The following is an 8,934-nucleotide window of genomic DNA, read 5'->3' as shown; positions in this document are numbered from 1 at the left end:
TAAAACAAACACCCTCTCTCACCTTCCCTTGCCTTGCCCCCTCCCTTGCCTTGCTTTGCCTGCCCATCACTTGCCGCTGTGTCCAATCAGGCATGTGGCTCGGCAGGGGAAGGGGCAGGCAGGCGTGGGGGTCTGCCTCCTCACCTCTCTGTCCCTTGGGTGTCTGCATCGGGGTGTAACAGTTTGTTTGGATACATGTCCAGAATAAAGACAAGTGCCAGAAATATTCAAACACACAAAATATCTTTTATTACAGTGAGAATAATAATAATAGTAATAAACTTAGCAAAAGGAATTAAAAACTAAAAAAGGATACAAAATAACTACCTTATCGGGTGGCATTAAAACAAATACTACGAACAGCATTTAATACAGTATTAACTAGTGAAAAGGGATACCAAAAAAGGATCTTAACACAATATTATGGATAACACGATATTGGTTAGTAAAAAGGGAAACTAAAGGAAACTAAACATAAAAGGGGAATTAAAGGAACACTAAAAGGATATTAAAAAGTTTGTTCTCTCAGTTACTTCCTATCAAAAAACTGTGCTTACCCACACAGACAGGCCAGGACTGTCAGGATCTGCAGCAGCTGGTCAGTACCCATGCTTAGCGGGCGTCCCCGTGGAGCAACACAGTCTCGGTGGTAGGATGAGGATCGCTCGACTCAGCAGCTCCGACACCCCATTTTTATCAGCTCTACGTTACACCTACGTAGGGCTAGTACGCAGTATAAGGTGATGCCTGAGTGGCAGCCAAACACCGCCTGATCATTGCCTAATGGCAGCAGTCTGCGTATGCCCTACTTGTAGGGCAAGGGGCGAGTGACCCCTGCCCACATAATCTTCCTCCCATCATCATCTTTCTCACCCCTATGGATGACCTCTACCATTGTGTTTCAAGGGTAGATGTATCTATCTTGCAATATGTAGCAAAACCAAGGAAGAACTCAGCTCTGATAATAGGGGATATCAAGCTGACTTGCTAAAAAGCACAATGGACCTTACAATTAGCTTGTGCCATGAAGTTACATTGTACCATACTCTAGCTGGTTTCACATCCTAATATGATTTCGTTCTCACGCCTCTATGCTCCATTGATCATCTAATTCAAAAGTACCCCCCTTACACGGGGCCAGCGCTCTGCTCTCCTCCCCTCCCCACCACTCCTTCCTCGGGATAGTGGCTCGGGGTGGGGCACTCTCCCCTCCAACTCACCAGCTCCCCTCTCCTCAAGTTCCTCTACCTCGGAATGTTGCTCTGGGGAGGGCGGTCTGCTCTCCTTTCCTCCCACCCTCAACACATTCAAGCCAATCAGAGCGCTCTTTGCTTATGACTCATCAGTTGCCAGGCAGACCAGCAGAACCCAGCCCCCATACTAAACCAATTAAAATGCATTTCGCTCATGACTCCTCAGTTACTAGGCGGAGCAGTGCCCAGTACACCCATGCATCTTGGCCAATCAGAGCGCGCCCTGATGACGTATCCTCAGTTGCCGGCCCGCCCAGCAGCACGGACGAGCGCCTCGCGGGGCTGCGACCCCAGCCTTGAGCCCAGCCGCCCCCCGGAAAGGGCTTTGTGGAGGGGGGAAGTGGAGATCGCCCAGGCCAGGATCCCCCAATGCTGTCCCGAGGGTCGCGGCTGTGGCAAGTGCCGAGTGTTGCCAGTCAGAGTCGGGGCGGGGCTGTAGCTTCCCGGAGTTCCGGAGGTTTTGTGGGCGGGGTCCCAGGAAGAGCCGGGACTTGCGGGGTGGGGTCAAAAGTATGACTTTTATTGGAAGGAGGTAAATGCTGCCAGTGACACCCCCCCCCCCACTGCAGTGACCCTGGCATAGGGTGAGGGGGACCCAAGCGTCTGGGGTGTTGAATAGGGGGGACCCAGGGGTCAGGAGGGGACGGGGGGATCAGGTGGAGTCAGGTGTAATTAGTAACCGTCAAGTGGGTAGGGATGGGGTCACGCAGGGTTCAGACTGGGTCAGAAGGGGTTGGGTAGAGTCACAGCCGGGGTCATGGCTGGTGTCAAGGTGAGGCCAAGGGCTGGCAGGGGTCAGACCAGGCTCACAGCCAGGCCAGGGAGGGATCAGGGTCAGGCCGGGGTCAGGTGGGGTCAGTCAAGGGGCCGAGGTCAGCCAGTTCAGGCGGTGTCACATACGGGTCAGGTATGTTCCGAAAGGGTCAGAAAGGGTTGGGTGAATCACAGAGTGTTCAGGAAGTCACGCAGGGGCCAGGCCAGGGTTATGGTGAGCCCGGGGGCTGGCAAGGCACCATGCGCAGACGAAATGGGGGGCAGCGCAGCACGGTTCCTGGTGATACCCCAAGTCCCGGCAGTCCCTCCGGGCCCGGCTCCAGCCGGAACTCTCGCAGGATCAGCCCCAGGAACACGAAGAGCTCGGCCCGCGCCAGCGCCTCTCCCGGGCACGATCGTGCCCCGCAGCCAAACGGCAGCAGCGACCGCCACGGAGCGCCCGGGGACAGGAACCGCTCTGGGGGGGGGGAGCAGAGGACAGGTTTGGGGGGCCTCCATGGGGTTGAGGGAGACACACAGGTTTGGGGGGGAGTCCGGGAGGATGGGAGGATCCAGGAGTTTGGGGTGGACCCACAGATCTGGAAGGAACCCCAGGGTTCAGGACAAGGGCACAGGGGTTTGGAGGATGACCCAAGGGGGTCAGGGGAAACCCACATGTTTGGGGAGGGGTCAGACACCTGAGGGAAGTCCCGGGGGCTCGGGGGGAACCAGGAGGACCCACAGGTTTTGGAGAGTACCCAGATGTGTGGGGAGAACCCAGGGGGATGGAGGACCCACATGTTTGCAGGAGGCCCTAGGTTTTTGGACTGGACCCAGGGGATAAGGGGACTGGGAGGGGATAGCGGTTCAGGTGGAGAACCCCAGGGTTTTGGAAGGGCCCCGGGGGTGCAGGGGTACCCACGTACCAGGCAGGAAGGCCTCGGGTTGCTGCCAGATGACAGGGTCCTGCTGGGCTGCCAGCAGGTTGGGGACCAGGATGGTGCCAGCCACTATGGGGAGCCCTCCGAGGCTGGGGGGGACAGGGGGTCACTGAGATGGACTGAGATCTGCTGGGGGCTTTGCTGAGGGCTACTGAGAGCTACTGGGGCCATACTGGGACCTGCTGGTGCCATAGTGGAACCTACTGAGGCCACACAGGGACCTGCTGGGGCTATGCTGGGGCTATACTGGGGCTCTCTGGGATCTACTGGATGTCTACAGGGTCCATACTGGAATCTGCTAGGGGCTACTGGGAGCTCTTGAGTGTCTATTGGGGTCTACTGGGGTCATACAGAGACCTGCTGGGGCTATACTGGGGTTCTCTGGGGTCTACTGGTACTCTTTGGGGGTTACTGGATGCTTATTGAGGTCTAATGGGGCCACATTCAGACTTACTGGGGCCTTACTGGGACCTTCTGCTGGAATCTTCTGGGCTCTGATGGGGACTACTGGGATCTACTGGGTGTCTCTTAGGGTCTACTGCAGTCTGCTGGGACCAATTGGGGCCTACTGGGACGTACTGGGGTCATACTGGGGCCTACTGGGGCCGTACTGAGACCTGATGGGTCTTACTAGAATTTATTGGGGTCTACTGGGCGGTACTGGGATCTACTGGGATTTACTAGGTTCTGCTGGGGTCTGCTAGGTTCTACTGGGATTTACTGGGTTCTCCTGGACTCTACTGGTGACGCTGAGTAGTCCCTATTGGTATGTAGTGATTCCTCCCAGTTCCCCCTCATCCATACTGGTCCTGACTGGATTCCCCTGGGCCCTACTGGGACTTACTGGGACCTACTGGGCCCTAAAAGGACTTACTGAGCCATACTGGTCTATTGGCATCTACTGGGGTTTACTGGGGCCCTGCTGGGGTCTACTGGGCCCTTCTGGGCCCTGCTGAGAGTAACAGGGACCTGATGGATCTGTTTGGGTCTACTGGGGCCATACTGGGACCTAATGGGTCTTACTGGGCTCTGCTGTGGTCTAGTGGGTCCTACTGGGACTTACTGGGGTCTACTGGGCCCTACTGGGTTCTCCTGGACCCTATTGATGATGTCAAGTGGTCCCTACTTGTCTGTAGTGGTTCCTCCCAGCCCCCCTCCTTACACTGGCCATTCTCATCCTGTACTGGTCTGTACCTGGTGTGGCGCAGGGCACAGTGAGGCAGCCCCAGGGGTGCAGGAGGCCGCAGCCGCAGGGTCTCACTGACGGTGGCCTGAAGGAGGGGCAGGCGTCCCGTGTCCCCTGGCCCGGGGGGACCCTGTAGCCCCCTGAGCTCCGCCCGCAGCCGCGCCTGCAGCTGCACAGGTGAGACACAGGTGTGCACAGGTGTGTCATGTCTGTCACAGGGTGTTGAGGGAGGGGGCACCCAGGGGGCACACAGTGGCAATGGGGTGACAGAGGGACCCTCCTGAACCCCAGACCCTCTCAAACTTGTCCCTGGGACTCCAAGTCCTCCAAAGCCTCCCCCTGCTTCGGGGACCCCCATGAACCCCCAGACCCCCCAAACCTGCTCCTGTGACCCCAAAATGTTCCCAAACCTGCCCCTCTCTCAGTCTTGGGGACCCCACAAGCCCCCAGGCCCTGCCCAAGCCCCCAAACCTGCCCTGGAACCTCCAGACCCCACCTCCAAACCTGCCTCTCCCTCTGCCTTGGAGATGCCCCCACCAAACATCAGAGACCCCTGAACCCCCAGACCTGCCCCTTGGGACTCTCCCTCCCCAGATCCTAAGCCGCCCCTCCATGGAAACCCCAAACCAAGGAACCACATAGGGACACAGACACAGCTGTGACACGGCTGTGATATGTGTGTGGCATCTCAGGCCTAGAGGACAGTGGTGGCCACAAGGTACACATGGGACACATGTGACCCACCCAGGGACATGCATTGGGGCTTGGACATGGTTGTGACATGTGTCACATGGCTGTGACATGTGTGACATGTGTGTCACCTCAGGGCGGTGCAGCAGGAAGGCCACAGCCCAGCCCAGTGCAGCCGCTGTCGTCTCGGTGCCCCCGATGAACAGGTCGACCAGCGCCATGTGCAGCCGGAGGGGGCTCAGGGGAGCCCCCTGCACTCCGGGATCACGCCCCAGCAGCACCCCCAAAACTGTGTCTGAGGGGGGGGAGGGACACTCCTGGGGAAGGGGGGACACGTGTTGTGGGTGTTCCCCTGACCCCTTGTTGCCCCCAAACATGGGGGTCCCTCCCAAAGCTCTGGCTCCCCCCAAAGCTCTGGCTCCCCCCGAACCCCTGGTGTTCCTCCAAGACCCTCTAGGTCCCCCTAATCCCTTGGGTCACCCCAAAAATGCAGGTCCTCCCAAAACCCTGGGAATCCCCAGACCCACAGGTATCCCCAAAACCCCTGGGATCCCCAAACCCCTGGTTTCTGCTCCACAACCCCTCATTCTCCCCCCAACACCTTATTCCCACGAAACCCCTCCTGATCCCTGGTTGCCCCCCACCTGGTGCCGCCGGATCTGGGCCTCCACAAAGGCGTCACGGCGCTGGACAAGCCGCAGCAGCTCCCGCAGCCCCGGGTTGGGTAGGGCCTGGGCAAAGGGACCCCATAGAGACCCCCTGACCTCCGAGAGACACTCCCTCCCCCAGAGATGCCCCATAACTCCCCTCAGCCCCAGAAAAACCCTATGCATGGTCCCCTGGGCCATACAGACCCTATAGGTGCCCCTCCAACCATATAAACTCACCTGAGTTCCTATAGGCACCCCCAGCTCCACAGAGACCTTTACCCCACACACATCCTCCATATAGACCACCCCAGTCCTATAGAGCCCCCATAACTGCCCCTCCCAGCCTCGCAGTGCTCCCCAACAAACACCATATAGACCCTGTAACACCCTCCCCAGCTCCATATAGACACTATAACACCCCTCCCAGCCCCACGTTCCTTCACACAGATCCACATCCCCCTCAGCCCCACAGAGACCCTATTATACGCCTCCCAGGGCCATACAGCCTCTCCCCAGCGCCATAAAGACCACCCAAGCCCCATATGGATCCTGTATGCCCCCTGCCAGCCCCACATACCCTCCCCCAGCCCCATATAGAACCTGTGACACCTCCCAGCCCCATAGCCCACCCTGGGCCCTATAGACACCCCCCCCTTCCCCAGGACCCTATGGCCCCCCAGGGGCCCCCACAGAGCCCCATAGTCCCCGCACTGCTCCCATAGGGCTCTGTAGCCTCCCCTAGGCCCCAAAGATGCTCATAGTGTCCCCATAGTGCCCCATAGCCCCCTCCCCCCTCCAGCTCACCCGCAGCGGGGGCAGCAGATCAAGAGCCCGCACAGTGCTGCGCCCCCAAACCTGCAGCAGCTCCCCCAGACAGCAGGAGAAGGCCCGGAGTTCCCCTGGGGGGGGCACCTGGGAGAGGACACACCTGGGTACTCCTCACTACCCCTGGCTTCACCCTGGATCCCCCCAGAACACCCCAAACATAGCTCCAGACACTTGGGTCCCCTCAAACTTCTGGTGCCCCCAAACTCCTGCCAGCCCCCCCCCCAAACACCTGGGTGTCCCCTTCACAAACTTCTGGACCTCCCCAAACCCCTTGGCCCCCCTGAACCTCTGGGCCCCTCAAACACCTGGGCCCCCAAACCCTGCCCCCATCCCAGAGACCCACAGTCCCCACCAGGTCCCCGAAGAGGAGGCGTGCGATGGTGCTGCAGGTGTGGAACGTGAACACCTCAAAAGGGTCCAGGGGGGCTCCCCCATGGGAACGCAGCTCCTGAGGGAAAGCGGGGGTCAGGGGAGGTCCTTGGGGGAATTGCGGGTGCTCCAGGAGGGTTACTGGGGAGCTATAACAGGGATTTGAGGTGTCCCAGGAGGGTATTGGTGGGCTCTAAGGGTGGCTTGGGGGGTTCCAGGGGAGGAGTGGGGGGCTCTCGGGGGAATTGGGGCACAGAGCATGGAGGTTGGGTGCAGGCAGCTGAGTTTGGGGTCAGTTTTCAGGTGCAGGAGGCATGGTTACCATGCATGGGTGGGGTTTGGGTGCAGCGAGTGGGGTTTAAGGTATCAGTTTTGGGCGGGGTTTTGCTGGTCAGTTTTGCATGGGGATCTGGTTTTGGATGCATGGGAGTATCACTTTCGGGGAGGCTCAGCTTTTCGGGGGGCTCAGATTCAGGGGGGTTACTTCTGGGGCAGGGTCAGTTTTAGGGGTGTCAGTTTTGGGGTCCCACCTCACACAACTCCTGGCCCTGCAGCCAAAGGAGGGGCCCGAGCTGTGTCCCAGCCCGTGCCAGCGCCCCCCGGGCTGCTCCCCGCTGCTGCCGCCAGCCAGGGCATGGGCCCCCCAACGCCAGGTCCTGGCCTCCATGCGACACCAGCGACCCTGGAGTAGGCAGAGGGGTCAGGGACCCCCACAGACACCCCAGCCCCCCAAGGCACCCCCCTCCATTGAACCAAGGGTACCCTGCAGGGCCACCCTATCCCACAGAACCTCCTTCAAGCCCATAGCCCCACCCATAGGTCCCCCTCATTCCCACCAGCGACCCTAGGAGGAAAGAAGGGGGTGTCTGGGAGGGGCAGGGACCCCCAGAGACCCCTCCAGTCCTCCAATGGAGGCACTCCGCTTGGATCAGGGGTATCCCAGGACCCCCAGAACTGCCAGCACTTACATCCCCAACCTCATAGGGACCCTCCCAAATCCCATAGTGACCCCTCCAATGCCACAGGAACCCCCCCAAACCTTATAGGGCCCCTCCACCCCATAGGAGTCCCCCAAACCCCATAGTGATACTCTTCAGTTCCCATAGAAACTCCCCAACTCCCCTAGGAACCCCTCCAAACCCCCCATAGCACACCCAGCTCTCCCCGCCCCCCATACCCAGGTAACTGGGGGGGCGCCCCAGCCAGTCCCCACAGTGCCGGACCAGTGCCTCCCGTATGATCCCCGCCGAACTCAGCACCAGTACGTCTGGGGGGAAGAGGAGGGGCTGGGGGGAACCTCAAAACTGGAGGGGGATCCCAAACCAGGGAGGGAAGCCCTGGGGTGGGATTTGGGGGGGGGGGGGGCGGTCCCAGGGAAGGGTTGGGGATTGGGGGATCCCCAAGGGCATTAGGAAGGAGCAGGTTTGAGGGGGGACTGGGGTCCCAGGGCAGGTTTTAGAGGTTGGGGGGACCCTCGCGGAGGGGTGGAGGGGCTGGTTTGGGGGTGCATTGGGGTGCCAGAGCCGGTTTGGGGGTTTAGGAGGGAATCTAGGGTGTCGGGGGGTCCCCAAAGAGGGGGGAGAGGCAGGTTTGGGGTGTTGGGGCGTCCCCAAGGGAGGGTGAGGGGGAGATTTGGGGGTTAGGGGGTCCAAGACAGGGTTTGGGGTTCGGAGTGGTCCCCAAGACGGAGGCAGGGGCAGGTTTGGGGAGTCCCTGAGGGCGGGGGAAAGAAGAAGGTAGGATGTGGAAGGTCTGGGAGAGGTCGGGGCGGGGGAGGAGTGTTGGGGTTGTCCCCTCTCCACTCACCGCGCCCCCCCAAGCGCATGCGCAGCAGCGGCCCGCGCCGCCGCGCCAGGCGGCTTAGGTGCAGCGCCCCCTGCGGGTGCAGCAGGTGCAGCGCCCCCCGGCGCCCCGCGCCTCGCCTCAGCAGCGCCGCCAGCGGCGGCAGCAGGAGCAGCAGGAGCAGCAGCAGCGCCGCGGCCGCCATCGCCCTTGCGGGGCGCCCGGGCAGGCTCCTTACCGGGGGGCAACGGAAACCTCGCAGGCGGCCGCCGCCACTATAAAGGTGGGCCCAAAGCCCCGCCCCATAAAGGGGCCCCCTGAATCCCTGCCCCCCCGAGGCTCCGCCCTCCGTAGGGGACCTCTGAAGTCCCCTCGCTCGTTAAGCTCCGCCCCGCACCGGCAGCTCCGCCGTGAGGCCGGGGAACCCTATGCCCTGAACAGCGTCCCCTGGGGGTGCTTGCCCCCAGTTCCCCCCCACTCCG

At 60.6% G+C, this 8,934-nt stretch overlaps 1 protein-coding gene across 2 annotated transcripts; it reads right to left on the bottom strand.

Annotated features, from left to right (window-relative positions):
* Positions 1-640: 640 nt before the first annotated feature.
* Positions 641-8,677, bottom strand: LOC127480770 (steroid 21-hydroxylase-like). 2 transcript variants are annotated; one of them, XM_051809276.1, is made up of 10 exons: positions 8,477-8,677; positions 7,848-7,937; positions 7,201-7,352; positions 6,654-6,749; positions 6,278-6,385; positions 5,468-5,554; positions 4,955-5,140; positions 4,142-4,302; positions 2,933-3,036; positions 641-2,484 (listed from the first exon to the last, which is right to left on the bottom strand). In XM_051809276.1, exons 1-10 carry the CDS (start codon positions 8,655-8,657, stop codon positions 2,237-2,239), a joined length of 1,413 nt encoding a protein of 470 aa, XP_051665236.1. In that variant the 5' UTR covers positions 8,658-8,677; the 3' UTR covers positions 641-2,236. The 2 variants fall into 2 exon arrangements, with proteins under 2 accessions (XP_051665236.1, XP_051665228.1); XM_051809268.1 differs by lacking the exons at positions 641-2,484; positions 2,933-3,036 and having other exon boundaries at positions 4,230-5,140.
* Positions 8,678-8,934: the final 257 nt, after the last annotated feature.

Source organism: Manacus candei, unplaced genomic scaffold (assembly GCF_025592945.1).
Source record: "Manacus candei isolate 608988 ecotype Guabito, Panama unplaced genomic scaffold, ASM2559294v1 h1tg000006l, whole genome shotgun sequence".
Classification (NCBI taxonomy): Eukaryota; Metazoa; Chordata; class Aves; order Passeriformes; family Pipridae; genus Manacus; species Manacus candei.
This window is presented reverse-complemented; position numbering and strand designations above follow the sequence as displayed.